Source organism: Phytophthora infestans, genomic scaffold (genome assembly GCF_000142945.1).
Source record: "Phytophthora infestans T30-4 supercont1.56 genomic scaffold, whole genome shotgun sequence".
Classification (NCBI taxonomy): Eukaryota; Oomycota; class Peronosporomycetes; order Peronosporales; family Peronosporaceae; genus Phytophthora; species Phytophthora infestans.
In genome coordinates this window covers 709,257-727,513 of record NW_003303703.1, presented here as the reverse complement: position 1 = coordinate 727,513, position 18,257 = coordinate 709,257, and the positions used below count along the sequence as shown (strand labels likewise).

Here is an 18,257-nt window from a genome sequence, read left to right as displayed (position 1 = left end):
GGAAGACCATGTTACATTCAGTTCGTGCACCAAGTTAAAGGGCCACCTCGAGCGCAAAAGTGGTTGCGGTCCGAAGGCGGTTGCAGCTCAAGCCGCACGCAGAAGCAAAGCCAGCCGCCTGTCGAGCAAGGTGCAGCACCTAAAAAGACAACTCGACAAGGTCGCCTGGTGGGAGGTGCACGAGGTCATGCTAGACGAGGAGACCAAGGGCAGCGAGGCTATCGCTGGCAGGCAGTATGTGTGGGTGACCAATCCTGGCAGCTTCGAGATCTGCGGCATCAAAATGAAATGGAACTTGTCCGTAGCACGGCTTCTTTTTTTCGTTGGGGGCCATTGTCGGGAAGAATGGACGTTATGAAAGTGAAGGAGAGGGTCAAACCATTAAAATCCGATCGTTTCTTTCTTCATGTATTTTCAGCTTGTGTATAGCTAAAAAAAAAACCACTTCATCGCACTTCTAACTTGAGACTCCTTGTCGAATGTAATACTACGTACTGTATTACGCTTTAAGTAGGATAATCACAGTTCATTACTATTTTATTCTTGAACTGCTATTACTACTCGTCTACTGATTAATGTCATGGACTGGCAATTAACCCCATCTAAAAACAATATCTCAGTGATAATCACTGAGATATGGAAATTTTTCCATTTTGCAGAGTTCTTTCCCTACAATATCAAACTTCGAAGTCGTGAAAACGCCCATGTGTTTGGTAGCACCTGTCGTACACGTGGGTGCACCAAATCAAACAGAGCCGTTCATGCCTACCCTCGTGTCCAGACTCTATTCTTTCTACCACTTTGCTAAACAGAGCTACGTAAATAGCTTCCTGAAAAAAACTAACGTTGCGTACAATAGTTTAAGGTTAAATCTTAAGCTATTGTACGCAACGTTGATCTTAAGCTATTGTACGCAGCTTTAGTTAAAAAGCTAACGATTGTACGCAACGTTAAGCTTTTCCAGAGGCTCTCTAGAATCGATTCAAGCAACGCAAAGCCGTTGCCGAGAGTAGCCTACAGCAAATGATGCTGAGAAAACATTCTGACTCGACTGTTGTTGCGGTACATGTAGCCCATCACACAGATGGCTGGTTTCCTCCTTACCACCACGTGTTCGTCTCCACATACATGCACCGTATTCCGCCATGCCATCACGGATTTTCTGTGCACGTTGAGTCCTACCAATCCTAACACGGTTCCTCGTTGGTTTGCAAGCGCTCCTCACCGCAATTCAACGTTTTTAAGTTCCTCATTCCTCAATTCACTCTCAACGCAACAACTTGCCTTCTCCGATCCGTTTGCGTTCCGACAAAATGAAGTTCATCGCCACCGTCGCCGCTGCTGCCGCTGCCTGCGCTCTCACGGTCTCCGCTGACGTTTCCACTGGTCCCGTGTGGGGCTACCGTGCCAACGACGCCAGCATGGTGAACACCGACAAGTGGGCCGATAGCTGGGCTGCCTGCGGTGGCAAGCGTCAGTCGCCCATTGACATCGTCACGTCAGCCAAGCCTGGCAAGGGTAAGGCGAACCCGCTCAGCTTCACCGGACGCTGTCCCACGTACAACCTGACTGCGCCCGCCGAGCCTCTGGAGGTCGACGTTGTTGGAGGTAACGACATTGTGATGGACCTGATCATGTGATATGTTGTAGATTCTAACGCGTTTGGTTCTGCTAACATAGGCAACTGTGCTGTCTCGGTTAGCGATGCCTCGTTCAACTTGGCCCAATTCCACCTGCACGCTCCCTCGGAGCACACTCTGAACGGCAAGCCTCTCGACGGTGAAATCCACTTCGTGCACGCGTCTGCCGATGGCAAGGCTCTTCTGGTGGTGGGTATCTTCCTTGAGGTCGGCCCCAAGTCGGACCCGTGGCTGGGCCCTGTGCTTGACGCTCTTGAGCACGTCAACTCGACTGACGAACGCTCTGCTGCAGTTGTGGTGCAACTGTAAGTTCCAACATTCTAGAATACTACTTTTCTGGATTCTTACTAACAATTTTGATGTTGCTAAAACACAGGAAATCGTACTCAACGATGGTTCGTCAGGCGTGCAGAACCGGAGGCATCTACAACTACCCTGGCAGTCTTACGACGCCTGGCTGCGGTGAAAATGCCGACTGGTGGGTCGTACAGAACACGATCAAGATCTCGTCGGTCGACTTCGGCCGTCTTCACCAGGACCTGGTTGAGTACCACATCACGGACAACGGCAACAACGCTCGCCCGGTTCAGCCTCTAAACGGCCGTACAGTCACTCGATATAACCAGGAACCTACGCCGTACCCAGCATGCTAGATTATATCTTCTTTTAGTCGCTACTTTAATTTCAACTACATCGTCATCCGTGTTACTTACATAGAATGAAACGATTTTTTTTGTTTAGATCTCGACTGTAGTGAAACCAATTTGAGTGCGACACGTTATTTTCTACTTGTACTCTTTACTTATTAATACTTGTATTATACTGTGTCACATCAATAGATAAGCTAACCGCGGCCGAGATAGCAATATGAAACTGCGTGGAAAAAATCATGGGTGACCAGGGATTACGTCCTCTGCTACGGTATATACCGGTAATATACACTTCCTCTGCTCGGAAATGATAGCAAGATTCAAGAAAAAGCAATGTTTATTGGTCAAAACTAGGTTAACCCCTCGAACCCGAGAGCCTAGTTACCAAAAACATTTAACGTGTAAAGTCCACGATAAGAATTGCTATACTTGGTTTTTGTAAGCGTCTTTACCATTTCCAGGTAAACAAGGGGTAGGTAATGTATCCTTGAACCCCAGTAGTTCGACAAAAATAATTCAATTAAACAGGCCATGATTACAAGAGAAAGCACGTAACAAATCAAACTGACACAGCACATAGCTAATATGACAATTGCGTTACTGAGCACAAATGGTTTTTGTTTCCAGTTTCAGATTCGCTGCAGTAGGCAAAGGCCTCGGTGCTGCCGCACGCAATGGCTTTCCAAGCGAGATGGAGAGGACTAAAGAAGGCCGTATAGCACCGAAGAAGCCTACCGGATGGTTAGTCGACTTCGCGTACCTAAAACCTGGGAATCCCAAGACAGACAAGCGCGGAGAGGACTTTCTTATCAAAGAAAAGGAACTAATGCGGTTTCTCGACAAAGCTGACCTCGGTAGGACTAGTGAGCTAACTGTAATCCTGCTAGACATTCGTAACGCATGTGGGTATGTAGCGGCGCTTCAGACAAAGACAACTGGTAGGTGGGGCGGGTCTACAAACGCAACCACACGACCCGAAACCAAGGTAGTGTGCTACCTTTTTGTTCAAACGATTAATTCAATCTGACAATAGATTTTGAGCAGTGGTAATCAGCAGCAAGACACATCAGCCGATGCCGAGCTCATGTTTTCAAAAGGACGTGGCACGTTAAGATGGAGGTTTGACCAACATAATGTACATACACATTTGTGCATTATATAAACTTGTATGTGCTGTGTGTGGTACAGAAATTTCTTCAGGTGACATCGCAGAAACGCCAGTAGCTGCCAATGATTCTTATGAGCTACCGGGCCCTCCGTCGAGTGCTCTTATATGTGTATCTCCTCATGATACGTCCTGTATTGACGAAGTCATCAGCTCCGACAACGACAGTGTCAACAGCCGTAAGTTCTTATACATACAACATGAGCATGGTATTTCTCGCAGTAATGTAGGGAGTCCACAGATACAAAAGTATATTGCAGTGACCAATGCTTACATCGTGCTCAGTGCACGTCGTATTGCGGATGGATTGATCAAACTCAGTGACGTCACGTTCTTGTAGCAGCTCCATTTGAAGCTTTGCCAACTGAAAGAGGATGACTGGATTGGACTTCGCGACCACAATGAAGCGACAGCAACGCCGTCCAAAACCCAATCTGCGTCTCAGTATAACGGCCATACTGCTGTTCTAAACGACGAAGAGACCTGGTAATGATCAGAGTGGGCGTAAGAGGCGCACCCGAGCCTGTAAGGTGTGCTCTCTTTTGAAAGGCACCGATGTCGCGCGCGGCGGGACTCTTCTATCTGTTGCAGCGACGGCAAACTGTCGACGCTGTCCAAGAAGCTAAAGCCTTGGCATGTCTTTTCTTGTGCGATTAGGTTCGGCACCGACACAATGGTGCTCCCATGTCTTGCTTATAGATTTGGCATAAAGCCTGGCGTAATGGTGCCCTTCTACCGAAGACCGCTCAGAAGAGAAACATCCGTGGGCGTGTGCCGGCGAAGGAGTCACTGAACGCGGAAGTGTGTGAAGAGGGAGCAGCAAGCCCAGCGACGCACCAACGGACGATATATCACCTCAGTAAGAACGTGCGCGAGCGTCCGAGACGTAAGAATAAACAATTGTTGCGTCCTTCTAATTCTCTTGATTTCTGTATACGCTTATTTGTACTTTTTACTGGCATTTGTATACAGCTCTAGCCATCAAGCTATTTATGCGACGCTTCTGGCTATGGCGTGTGTTAGCCACTGCATCATGCTGCCTATTACTTATCCCATACAAGGTACATGATAAAATAGATTTTACATAATCAATATCGTGAATGTACACGTTTGTATGCGAGTCAGTTCTTGAAGGGTAGGTATATTTTGTGTCTTTCCAAAATAAACAATCATACGTGAAACCGTGAAAACCTCATTTCAGTATGTTTCCCCTTACTCCAGACATACACGTTAATTCGGTCGTTGGGGGGAACGAAACGCCTTTGGACTCAAGGAGGTAAATCGAATGGTAATTTCCTTGACTCTTAATCTCTTTCGCGTCTAATATGTTATGCATTTATTTAGCGGCATTCACTGACCATTGGCATCATTGTGTCAAGTCGCAATGAAAGTCACGGAAGTTCCTCCATTTTTTTACACCCCAACAGACAAACAATTCGTACCGCCTTGCGCATGTAATAGTGATCAGGAGTATATCTGTAAAACGCATATAAGTACAAGTACGATCGTACAATATATATTTTTTTCAGATAGACCAAGTTGGCACGAGTACAGAGTAAACTTTCCAAAACTATACACAATGAATAAATAGTACTTGACCAAGTATACAGCTGGGTGTGCATTCTGATCTAAATTGTCAAAACGTTACCGCGTAGTATTGGAATATATTTGACAAATAAAATTGCAGGATATCATACTTTTGGGAGAATGGCCATAGAATGGGTGCCATTAGTACCGTTAATATGCAGGAGAAGATACTCGAAAGGTAAAATTTCAGCTATTTGATTATTTAACGGATTTATAAAAAAGGAATTATTCCAAGATAATGGCATCGATCTTTTTATTGCATGCCGATGAAAAGTACTACTTGGCGTTTAGCCAAAACAATGAGAACGATACTACTGCTGCAGTGACAGTAGTAGTGATGGTGTCCATTTAGCGTTTTAGTTATAGGATTCCGGAGTTTGTTGTTTGGGCTTTTTGGCGTTATCAAGGGGTATTGGCAACTGTCTTTAGATGAAGCTTCCCAAAATATTCTCTGATTTATGACCCATCGTAAATTTTACACATCGCGTAGAGTTCCTCAAGGCTGTTCTGATGCTGCACTTTACTGTAACGACAGAGCGGTGCTTCGCATCTCTACTCTACGATCACTTGTTAGTGTGGATCGATGACTTACTATTGTACGCAAGGACTTCGGATGAGTACTTGGATGAGCTTGTACAGTCGTGCACCTCCAATTCGGCACCGGTATCAGTCAATACCTTGCCTTATTTTATGATTACGCGAATCGATTGCGCAATTACCTTTGCCCATCACCACCCTAGCAATTAACTTCAGCGGGTTTCTGCTCCTCGTGGAGGGATGACAAGCCGCATCGATCTGATTTTAAATTTTGGATCGGACGTCTTCATACAAACACACACTTTGATTTTTACCGCCAAAGATCGCCCTTCCTCCTACATGTCCCTAACTCTAGCACATAAGCAGTCTTTGTGCGAGAAGCTGAAGTCAGATTCTGCATGCTCTCACTCCAAACTTGCTCGTTGGACAACGGAGCGCTTTAAGACCCCCAAGCAGTAAAGTGCACTACTGTCCAGAGTATTCTTAAGCGGTCGGCGGACGTTGCCGCCTTGCCGGTCCCTATCGCGACCGGAGGCGCTGTTGCGCGTCCGCGATTCGCGCGTCTGACGCCAAGATTATGCAGAATATTGACGGGTTCAAGACTTGGCACGGAAACGCAACTATATAGGGCTCTACGGTACTAATGATTGCTCAGCGCGAAGGCGTACAGCTACTCGGAGGCAATGCACCTAGTCGAGGGTGGCTGTACCACTTCCAGCAGCGCATAGGGCTGTGGCTTTCGCAAGCTCCCGCCTAACACAACTGCCGTACTGCAGCCCATGGACCAGGGCATGATTAAGTGCCTGAAGAATGAGTACCAGAACAAGAAGCAAGCCCCGGAGCTGGACCTGTTCTACAAGGGTATTCCTTACACGCCGGTCGACGTTTACTCCGCCATGAAGTGGTTGTCTGAAGGCTGGAGCAACATATCTGCAAAGACTATTAGAAACTGTTGGAGCCACACAGGCATCGTCTTAAACTAAGCGTAAATTTCGTACTGAATAAACAAAACCAATATCAGTGCACTGGATTTGCGTTTGTTTTTTGCTTTACGTTGTGCACTTATGCCCTGGCACTGTTGATATGGTCCGCCCTGCCGAATTGGAGGTGCACAGCTGTAGATCTTTTCAGTATAGTGAGCGCGCTTGGGCTCAAGCTCAGTGCTAATAAGTCCTGCGTATTCAAGAACCAGGTGAAGTGGTGTGGTAATCTGATAGACTGCATTGGAGTGAGGCATGGTCCCGAAAGGATTAAGAGGTGCTTCATGCCTTTCCTTACCCATCAATCGCTAGTGAATTACAGTAGTTTATTTGTTCGACTAACTGGATGAGGACGTCAATCATTGAATATGGCCGCCTGGTACGACCACAGCAAGAATTGTTTTTGACTCTGTTATGTCCCACACGTCCAAGCGTACAAAGCGTGTGGCAAGTGGAATTCCAATCGCGCTGAGTGCAGCCGAATTGGAGGCCTTTGACAAGCTGAAGGATGCGTTAGCTGGGAGTTCAATGCTGGTATTTTCGAAGTGCCATCCTCGTTACGGATGCAAGTAGCTCTGTTTGGTCGGTGATAGTGACTCAGGTGTCCGACTGGAAGGCACAAGATCCTATTCACGAACAAGAGAGTATGAACTGTTAGTGGGGGTGGGGGAACATTCACTGGGCGCAACGCAATTGGAGAGTCATCGAGAGATGGAAACATATATGATTGTTACTCCATGTGACAAACTCTCGTACCTGTTGATGAGACCAAAGGGCTCCGCATGTACTGCGGCAAAAGAAATCTCATCCTAGTCTTCACGCCGGCGCAGGAAATCAAGAAGCATGTGCGAGGCAACCTGTTGCGTTGGTCAATGAGGCTCATAGAATACAGATTTTCTATTATACACATCGAGGGCGTGAAAAACGTCTGGGCGGACATAATATCGCGTTAGGCGGGATATCAGCGCTCGGTCAGTGTAGCCATGAAGCGAATACGGCGAAAATGTGCATGGTCAGACGATGAGGAATCGAAGGAAGCCAGTCATGTCGGAGACAGTGGTGAGGAGCGTCAGACAAGACTAATGCCTATTCGACCGTTCAGCAATGACAGCTTTGAGTGGCCGGACGTAGCAGCAATACTTGGCGGCATGAGGCAGCAAGGTCTAGGAACTGATGATCTATGGGCCAAGGACGGGTGCATCTGGATATCAAGCGAAGACGTCAGCATTATGCAGCGACTGCTAGTGGTGGCGCACTGCGGGTGACAAGGTTATCACGGTCGTGCCTCTCTGAAGGAGATCATGCAGCGACGCTTCTCTATTGCTAACATCCTTGGACGTGTGGACAATTTAGCTCGTGATTGTCTGTTGTGCCGCCATGTGAAGGGAGCAGGATCGTGCATCGCATTTGAGCGAAAATCTTTCGCAGCAACAAGAGGTGCGAAGCGCTGCATTGGGACTACTTACATCTAGGCAAGTCGTTTGACAAATGTGCTTACATACTCGTTGTGAAAGACGACGCTATCCATTACTGTGATTGGTTCTGTGCGTTGTACCGACTAGTGTGGTGACGGCACATGCCATCATAGATATATACTGAAGTGACGAGTGTTAAACAGACGATAGTACAAACAGTCCATTAGAAAGCTATTGTGAAAAGCCATTCACTTGATCAAGTTTTTAGATGTTACGGGGGTGATGGCGCGACAAAGCAGGCAAGTGACCCGGCGCGAGACGCACAGCGTTCCAAAACGTCTTGCAGGCGCCCCAACGAGATGGACGATTGTCCCTTACGCGGTAGCGAGCTACTATACCACTGCAACTTAGTTAGTGACCCTCGTACTAACCAAAAGGCATTGTATGCCTACAGACACGCGCATTGTATTCGAAGATGTTTGGAAGACACTGCGCAAAGAAGGGTGTTTTTCAAAGCTTTACGGCGTGGGCTAGAGCTCGCATCTATTCAGGTGGAGACGACCGTTTCCTTCACCGCTGTAAGTGAAGAGATCGATCTTGACGATGTCAGTCCTGTTTGTAAAAGGCTTGGTAGTCGACCCTCACAGACGAAGGTCCGTGAGCTCACGTGCCATGAACCCCTGGGCGGCCAGGCGTTGCTGCTCAACCGTACCGGTCGTCAGTAAGCTCTGAATCACGGCGTCACCGGACGCTGTCACAAGGCGGTGCAGGGCCTCCAGCTCGATCGCAGACAGGTACGAGAAGCTGGTGTGGTCCAGCGCCGCATTGAATTCCTTGGGCGCGTCGTTCATCTTGATCTTGGTCGTTAGACGAATTACAAAGTGCTACGGGCTAAGTGGAACCCTTTACTAGCATACACTACAAGTAGGAAGCTTGGGGTAAATTGAACTCTGAGATTGATTCTTAACGGTGCGGTCTCGACACTTCTAGGCCGCGCCAGCAAGTCGATATACGCTATGATATGATTGGTCATTGTGGTGACACGACGGCCGAGTCCCCGTCACACTCCCGGTGGGGGCTACTGTCCTCACCGCAGATTGATACCCAAATTTGACGTCTTAAGCGGCTCGCAAAGCTTTGAAAAAAAATCCAATCGCTGGAGTTGCTCTAAGTGCAGCCGTGTAGATCCTAAAATATCAATGTAAAGTCAGTGTTGGGAGCATCGCTGAAAACAAAACTTCAATAGCTCTAGGTGTTTATAGGCTTTTAAACCAAAATTATTTAAGGCTGATGAATTTACGTCCAGAACGGGACAAGCGTTGGTACCACTGCCCGTCACGTTCAGCTCTTTCAGTTGGGTTGACATCACCACTACGACGGGAGCAATTGTAGCTACGCTCTCACTGTCATTAAGTGGTAAATGTGCTGACTTCAACCTCACACAGACAGATGACACATTCCAGGCTAGCGTCGTTGGTGGTAAGCTCTATTGAAACCTTGTCAAAACTTTAAACGCCACGTTCTATCATGCCATCGCCTAGCTGTAAACGTAAAGTTCGTGCACGGCCCAAGCCATTGCTGCGTCCTACAAGATGGCGCAGATCCACCTCCGCGCTCCTTCAGAACACACTCTGGTCGGCAGACGGCGAGGTCCACTTCGTTCACACAAATGCAGCCGGGTCCGCACTGACGGTGGTGAGCGTCTTCCTCGACGTCGTCACCAGCGGCACATCGGTCGCGTTCCTAGTCTCGTTCTTGGATGGAATGAAAAACGTTAGTCCGACGAGATGGGAGCCCATGAGTCTGTAAGTATTCGTCCTGCAAAGATGTGTAAAAGTATTAGATCAGCACTGACAACAACTATTCTGCGTTACATGTAGTGGTTCGTTTGCCAAGGTAGTGATTACCATCGGAAACCGACTACTCGGAGGTCTCACGACGCCTGATTGCGACGAGTGGTGGGTCCTACAGAAGCCTATCTCTGAAGCCCCAAAAAACTCAAGTGGGCGACTGCCGAGGACCCGTCCCAAGTGGGGGAATTGGTGGTCCACTGTGCCGGTCCGGCCATGGTGAGGTCGCTGGTCTCGTACCCCATGGTGCTTCAGCAGACACGATAGCTTTGGTGAGGGTGCAGGCGGCGATGCGATGGCGAAGAATTTATCGGGCTGTTGTTGAAAATGAATGGGGATGCTTGTTGCCGCTGTTGTTGTTGTTGTTGTTGGTTTCTACCGATACTGATTTGAGGAACGCGTGATTCGTTGTTCATTGTCTCGGTAGGAGACATTTAAACGTAGATATCTGTGGGGTAGTATGCTTGGTCTTAATTTGCATCTTCTGCCTAAACAGAAGGCCAAGTGGGAGCCCTTAACGCTGTTAGTGACGCAGAATGTTGGTGGATTGAAACGCGTCGCACACTATTAATACGCCAGCAATATAGCAATATGACACTTGCTAAATCAACACATGGTCTACGCTTAAGTAGCTCACCACAATTGTATGTGGACAGAAGCGCAAACGGAAGAGGGGATTGTCATCCGATTATTTATTCTCGACCGATTTGGATCAGTCACAGGAAGCCGGACGCGAGCTGTAACGTTGAAGTTGATGCAAATCTTTGCAGAACATGGAATTGAAACGACGATCCCCTAAACAAAAAAATACTTCGAAGTAGATTATTCGCTTTGAATAATGTTTATTTGCCTCGACAATAGGTTTTAATAAAAATGTGCTACTCCCACCAAAACAACACATACCGGTATACACACAAAGCGAACTAACAACTCAAGATGCACCAGCAACAGTTGAACAAAGTGATGCAAACCGCTCAATATTATTGATCAAAGCAACAATCAATACGGTCTACAAACAACACGCAAAATGCCTACTGCAGACTTACGACGGTGCGTCCGTTCAGTGGTAGCACGGGGCGAGCGTTGTTGCCATTGTCCGTCACAGACAACTCCTTCAGCTGCGTCTGCAAGCGGGTGAAGTCCGCCGCCGCGATCGACATGGGCTGCTGCACGACCCACCAGTCGACGATTTCGTCGCAACCAGGAGTCGTGAGGCTGCCCGGGTAGTAGGTGCGGGCGGCGTTTGTGTTTACGACGTTAGCGTACGATCCACTGTGTCGCATCGATAAATCATATTTGTTAGCAATATGCACTGACTCGCACAGGGGCCAACCATACTGGGGCTGACAGCTTACACGTTCATCGTGGTTGCAGCGGCCGGCGTGACAGCTTCCATCCCGTCGAGCACCGAGCCCATCCACGGGTCCGTCGTGCCTGCGTTCGCTACTTGCAGAAAGACACCCACGACCATAAGGGCAGAGCCGTCTGCGTTGCTGTGGACGAAGTGGACCTCTCCGTCCAGCGGCTTGCCATCGAGGGTGTGCTCCGAGGGGGCGTGGATGTGGAACTGCGTAATGCTATAGGAGGCACCGTTCGCCGATGCCGCGCAGGACCCTGTTTTTGAGGATAAAAGAATAACATTGATATTGTGAAGGCATTGGTTTTGAGTACCATACAGTTTCATACGTGCACAATGAGTTACCTCCAACGACACTTGCCATGAACGTATCAGTCGCCTGCGTGAGATTAAAGTTGGCACACTCGCCTCTGAATTTCAGTGAGCGTGTTGCCACGTTTCCTCCCGTCGTGGTGGTGATGTCAATGGGTGACTGACGAGAACCACCGCACGTGGGGAAGTGGTCGGCCCACTGCGCCGGTCCGGCCATCGTGGGGTCGTTGGTCTTGTACCCCCACGGTGCACCCGTGGTTTGCGCGAATACGGTGGTTTCGGTGGTAGCGCAGGCGGCGATAACAGCTGATGCGGCGTGGAAGAACTTCATGGTAGTGGTTGTTGTTCGTGTACTGTAGCTGTCGATGTTGGTTTTGGAGAGTAAATTGAGGAATGAGTCGTCTGATGGCCAAGGTTTTGTAGGACGGACCACAACGGTGACAGTACTACGAGGCCACGTGCCTCGTGCTCGATACGGAATCTTTGCTGAAGCTGTACCGATGCCTCAAGGCTGTGCAATGATCAACGACGTTGCTGTTTTTTTTCTTAAATTAATCGAGGCTGTGGTTTGATCATCAACGAAGAGCAAGTGGATACTTAGCACATGTGCTTGACGTCGGACTCTTCTCCGCGAGCGGAATGCCGATCTTCGGGTGTCGATTAGACGCCATCTGATATCTATATCGGCTTTCCAGAGTGATTAGTATAGTATAGGGAGTGTTGCAGTGTTGATTAGAGGATATACATTGCAGGAATTTTAGCATAATATTTCAACAAGCAATTAACTCAAACCTATTTCATACCAACGCTTCTTTTACAGCTTAGGGACTTACCAAAAATGCTTTTAAAGCCGAATCTCATATGCGTTTAGCTAACAAACTATCGGATTGGATTTTTTATTCAGATCTATAGGAACGTAAAACAATAAAATGAAATTGTAGAAGTTTTGATAAAGCTAATGAGCTAAATGTGAAGTTTGTAAGAAAATGCAAACTATTAGCGACTACATAATTAAAAAAATCGTTTATAAAATTCTGCAATATTTGCTGTCAGATGTGCATACTTAAACAGTAGTAGTGGATTTTTAAACCTACCGGGGCTGTACTGTTTTTCTAATCCAAATTCTGAATTAACTCGCCGATTTTCAGAATCCACTACACTACTGTAGAACTGGATTATGGAAATTCCTCGTTGATTCGGTGTGGCAGGAAAGTTTCCCAGTAGATTTGAATTCATTGAAAGACTTCCGAAAATCGCCCAAGCACGTGGACCAAACCTCTCCATCCGGTGGACCATGTGCGTACTAAACTGGTACCAAACGTTGGTCAGACCCAAATTACGTCTCACCAACCCCTGCGCTTGGTTCGGACCAAGCAATCTGATTAGAAGGGCTAACCTTAATTTCAGTGCTAAGTACGAAAACCACCGTACAAATTCTAATCTAGGTCAAAATTGACGACGTGTCATTCTGTGCGGTACCATAATTCTCTGTCGTGCGTGTATCAATAAGATTTGGTACCGTTCACAGTCAGTTAGTTGACTTTGCGATTTATGCCTCAACAGCAAGATGCAAGAGTAATTAAACATGTTCTTCAAATAATTACGGCATGTTTTAGAACAAATAGCGCAAGCCGCTGACAAATTTGGTGGTGGCGTGTGATGGTGAATTTCGCAACTCACCCTTCGACATGGGCCCCATCAGGGGGATCCGTGCGTATGATCAACGACGCTAAAGACATACCTTACCACCTCGACAAGATCCAGGATCCGCCATTACGAAGATTTTTTCCCCACAAAATAGAATCTTGGCAGACATTAGTAAACCGACGTCGGTGTTCTTGCAAATCAAATAAAATATTTATATGCATCTTCCACAAATAGAAATGTACCCAAACGGCAAAATCGTTAACATCACGACTTTACATGTAGTGATATCCATATCAGTACACCTGGATGCCAAAGCTATTTGCTTCTAGTCACCGTGTCAACAATTTGTATCTATCCAAAAGGTGTCCCACCATACCGAAATCGATTAACGCTGCGTGGAAAGCCGCGTAAAACGTCGTTAGCTAACATGTAAAGCCCGACCGGAGGACGGGTGCGGTGCGACGCCTATTACAACATTATGGGTTTTAATACTGCTGCATGCGTCTTACTTCCATGGGGTGGTCGACGGTTTAGCTGCCTCATTCACCATCAGATGCCACCAACAAAATTGCCAGCAAATTGCCAGCGGTTTTGCGTTATTTGCTTTATAAAAAATGCCGTAGTTTTGTTTTTAAGGAAATGCTGTACTCGTGAATCTTGTAGTTGAGGCATTGTGCTTGAAAAAAGGTCAGTGTTTTACTGACTGACAGTGCACGGGACCAACTCTCATGTATACACTAATAACAGAGAATTATTGTACCGCACCGAACTTGCTATTTAAGCAAGATATCTCAGTTGTCCAAAAACAATCTAAATCCGATGGTCCAAAATCATATTTTAGTGGAACATTGCGACTCTAAAGAATTTCTGTAAATTATTTTGGATTTAATCCAGAGTATTGTCGTTCCAATCGCAGCACTTAAAGCTCTGCTTAACCATTCAAATCTTCTGGTCAAATTTTCTACCACGACAGTTTAATATTCTTTTATTCAAATGGCGTTTAAGCGAAACCCGAAGATCGGCATTCCGCTCGCGGAGAAGAGTCCGACGTCAAGCACATGTGCTAAGTATCCACTTGCTCTTCGCTGATCAAACCACAGCCTCGATTAATTTAAGAAAAAAACAGCAACGTCGTTGATCATTGCACAGCCTTGAGGCATTCGTACAGCTTCAGCAAAGATTCCGTATCGAACACGAGGCACGTGGCCTCGTAGTACTGTCACCGTTGTGGTCCGTCCTACAAAACCTTGGCCATCAGACGACTCATTCCTCAATTTACTCTCCAAAACCAACATCGACAACTACAGTACACGAACAACAACCACTACCATGAAGTTCTTCCACGCCGCATCAGCTGTTATCGCCGCCTGCGCTACCACCGAAATCACCGTATTCGCGCAAACCACGGGTGCACCGTAAGGATACAAGACCAACGACCCCACGATGGCCGGACCGGCGCAGTGGGCCGACCACTTCCCCACGTGCGGTGGTTCTCGTCAGTCACCCATTGACATCACCACCACGACGGGAGGAAACGTGGCAACACGCTCACTGAAATTCAGTGGCGAGTGTGCCAACTTTAATCTCACGCAGGCGACTGATACGTTCATGGCAAGTGTCGTTGGAGGTAACTCATTGTGCACGTATGAAACTGTATGGTACTCCAAACCAATGCCTCCACAATATCAATGTTATTCTTTTATCCTCAAAAACAGGGTCCTGCGCGGCATCGGCGAACGGTGCCTCCTATAGCATGGCGCAGTTCCACATCCACGCCCCCTCGGAGCACACCCTCGATGGCAAGCCGCTGGACGGAGAGGTCCACTTCGTCCACAGCAACGCAGACGGCTCTGCCCTTATGGTCGTGGGTGTCTTTCTGCAAGTAGCGAACGCAGGCACGACGGACCCGTGGATGGGCTCGGTGCTCGACGGGATGGAAGCTGTCACGCCGGCCGCTGCAACCACGATGAACCTGTAAGTTGTCAGCCCCAGTATGGTTGGCCCCTGTGCGAGTCAGTGCATATTGCTAACAAATATGATTTATCGATGCGACACAGTGGATCGTACGCTAACGTCGTAAACACAAACGCCGCCCGCACCTACTACCCGGGCAGCCTCACGACTCCTGGTTGCGACGAAATCGTCGACTGGTGGGTCGTGCAGCAGCCCATGTCGATCGCGGCGGCGGACTTCACCCGCTTGCAGACGCAGCTGAAGGAGTTGTCTGTGACGGACAATGGCAACAACGCTCGCCCCGTGCTACCACTGAACGGACGCACCGTCGTAAGTCTGCAGTAGGCATTTTGCGTGTTGTTTGTAGACCGTATAGATTGTTGCTTTGATCAATAATATTGAGCGGTTTGCATCACTTTGTTCAACTGTTGCTGGTGCATCTTGAGTTGTTAGTTCGCTTTGTGTGTAAATCGGTATGTGTTGTTTTGGTGGGAGTAGCACATTTTTATTAAAACCTATTGTCGAGGCAAATAAACATTATTCAAAGCGAATAATCTACTTCGAAGTATTTTTTTGTTTAGGGGATCGTCGTTTCAATTCCATGTTCTGCAAAGATTTGCATCAACTTCAACGTTACAGCTCGCGTCCGGCTTCCTGTGACTGATCCAAATCGGTCGAGAATAAATAATCGGATGACAATCCCCTCTTCCGTTTGCGCTTCTGCCCACATACATCTGTGCTGAGCTACTTAAGCGTAGACCATGTGTTGATTTAGCAAGTGTCATATTGCTATATTGCTGGCGTATTAATAGTGTGCGACGCGTTTCAATCCACCAACATTCTGCGTCACTAACAGCGTTAAGAGCTTCCACTTGGCCTCCTGTTTAGGCAGAAGATGCAAATCAAGACCAAGCATACTACCCCAAAAGATATCTACGTTTAAATGTCTCCAACCGAGACAATGAACAACGAATCACGCGTTCTCAAATTAGTATTGGTAGCTAACAACAACAACAACAGCGGCAACATGCACCCCCATTCATTTTCAACAACACATTGGTGAAATTCTTCGCCATCGCATCCGCTATCATCGCCGTATGCACCCTCGCCAAAGCCATCGTGTCTGCTCAAGTCTCGTGTGGCGTACCATGGGGGTACAAGACCAGCGACCCAACCATGGCCGGATCGGCGCAGTGGACCGCCAATACCCCCACTTGGGACGGGTACTCGGCAGTCGCCCATTGATATCACCACTAGAACGGGAGCAAATGTAGCTTCGCGCTCGCTGTCATTTGATGATGAATGTGCTCAAACACGCGGACGATACATTCAAGGCTAGCGTATTTGGTGGTAAGCTCTATTGAAACCTGTGTAAAGTATTAGATCCGCACTGACAGTAACTATGCTGCGTTATATATCGTGGTTCGTACTCCAATGTAGTGAACGCCAACGCAAAACGACTCTACAACTACCCCGGAAGCCTCACGACGCCTGGTTATCTCTGTAGTTCCCAAAGACTTGCATGCCCACTGAAACAGCTAAGAGTGACTGACAATGGTAACAACGCTCGTCATGTACTGCCGCTGAACGACCACAAGGTCATCAGCCTCAAATAGTTTTACTAAATAGAGAAATACATGGCTTTCATCGAAATAATTTATTTAGGTTAAAACGCATTCATACGATCACATAAAATGAAACCTTAAAAGAATTTCATTTAGCAATATCAATATATATTGGAGCTCAAATACGATAAGTATATTTACGCATAGTTGTTCTTTTTGTGCTTCTTCTATTTGAATCTCTCAATTGTACGGTCGTTGAGCGCCTGCACCGGGCGAGAATTCTCGTTTTTATAATTAATTTCGATCGCTCCTTGGTTCTCTCGAACGCGCGTAAGGTCCTTAGCCGAAATTATCATCGGTTTCTCTACCACCCACCAGTCGACAATCTCGTCACAACCGGGAGTTGTCAGACTGCCGGGGTAGTTGTAGAGAGTACCACGGCCAACGCGATTCTTGATCAGCGCCGAGTAGGACGTCCTGAAAAAAAATCAGTTTTCAGACGACAACAAAGGATCCAGACGAGGCAAACTTACAAGTCTAGCATGGCCGGCTTGGTAGACGTCGTCGATCCCATCAATGACGGCTTCCAACCACGGATCCGTGTTACCCGAAGGGTCAATCTCCATGAAAACCCCGACAACTAGTAGGGCGGAGCCGTCGGCATTGCTGTGAACGAAGTGGACCTCGCCGTCAAGAGGCTCTCCATTCAGAGTGTGTTCTGAAGGAGCGTGCACGTGGAACTGCAGCAGGTCGTACTGAGCCTTGTTCGCCTTCACCTGACAGGAGCCTTTACACAGTTTCAGTTAGAAACACTGCGGGAATACCGGCATCATCAACGCGTAGTCACCATCGATGACAGCTCCCTTGTAGCCTTCTCCACTATGTGTGAGGCTGAAAGAAGGACAGGAACCTCTGAAGCGAAGAGTGCTCCTCACTTTGGATCTCTGCTCGACGTCAGTTGGCACTATTTCGATTGAGGACTGATTGGTGCCGTTGCACGCAGGGTAGTACTCACCCCACTGTGCCGGGCTGACCCTCTGCGTATCTTTAGGATTGTAATCCCAAGGAGCACCATCAGTGCCATCAGCAACAACAGACGTTATACATCTCGACTTCAAGACGCTTGACACCATTTGCCACCAATAATTTACCAATACATTTTTTTAATGCTACAAGTGCATACGTGCATTTTTGTGCTCAAATTAAAAATGAAATTGTTTTCTTAGGCCGGTACCATTACCGGCACTGTACTTACGGATTCAGGGAAATGCTGGCTGGAAGGTCGACAATGCGGCATCAAAACAGCACAAGGCATCTTACCCATTCTGGGACTGACGCTTCCGCCAGCGCCTCAGGCTCGAGCGGCGCCTCGCAGATCACCATGGGTGCTGCCTGCGCAACCATCAAGCATTGTCACTTTACGAAATTAAACGCACTGATAGGGGCTACTTTTAAATGGGGTTATCACGGCTGGAAAGTAAATATATTTGTTTAGCCAATTAAGTCAATCCTTCATCCGTCAACTACGAGGGTGTGCTTCATGTCAAACCTTCTGACATTGTTTTCTACCAATCATAGCTAGCATTCGCTGGTGGTTTG

At 47.5% G+C, this 18,257-nt stretch overlaps 3 protein-coding genes across 3 annotated transcripts; 2 read left to right on the top strand and 1 right to left on the bottom strand.

Moving 5' to 3' along the window:
* Window positions 1–1,266: 1,266 nt before the first annotated feature.
* PITG_17846 (carbonic anhydrase, putative) lies at window positions 1,267–4,812 on the top strand (the record flags this gene model as incomplete). Its single annotated transcript, XM_002896632.1, has 11 exons — window positions 1,267–1,608; window positions 1,681–1,945; window positions 2,017–2,243; window positions 2,382–2,408; window positions 2,935–3,144; window positions 3,178–3,196; window positions 3,335–3,409; window positions 3,609–3,634; window positions 4,168–4,341; window positions 4,428–4,473; window positions 4,800–4,812. The coding sequence occupies 11 exons, from the start codon at window positions 1,314–1,316 to the stop codon at window positions 4,810–4,812; spliced, it is 1,377 nt and encodes a 458-aa protein (XP_002896678.1).
* Window positions 4,813–11,175: 6,363 nt separating this feature from the next.
* PITG_17845 (carbonic anhydrase, putative) lies at window positions 11,176–11,710 on the bottom strand (the record flags this gene model as incomplete). Its single annotated transcript, XM_002896631.1, has 2 exons — window positions 11,176–11,438; window positions 11,527–11,710. 2 exons carry the CDS (start codon window positions 11,708–11,710, stop codon window positions 11,176–11,178), a joined length of 447 nt encoding a protein of 148 aa, XP_002896677.1.
* Window positions 11,711–14,469: 2,759 nt separating this feature from the next.
* Window positions 14,470–15,438, top strand: PITG_17844 (carbonic anhydrase, putative; the record flags this gene model as incomplete). Its single annotated transcript, XM_002896630.1, has 4 exons — window positions 14,470–14,496; window positions 14,569–14,701; window positions 14,856–15,114; window positions 15,198–15,438. 4 exons carry the CDS (start codon window positions 14,470–14,472, stop codon window positions 15,436–15,438), a joined length of 660 nt encoding a protein of 219 aa, XP_002896676.1.
* Window positions 15,439–18,257: the final 2,819 nt, after the last annotated feature.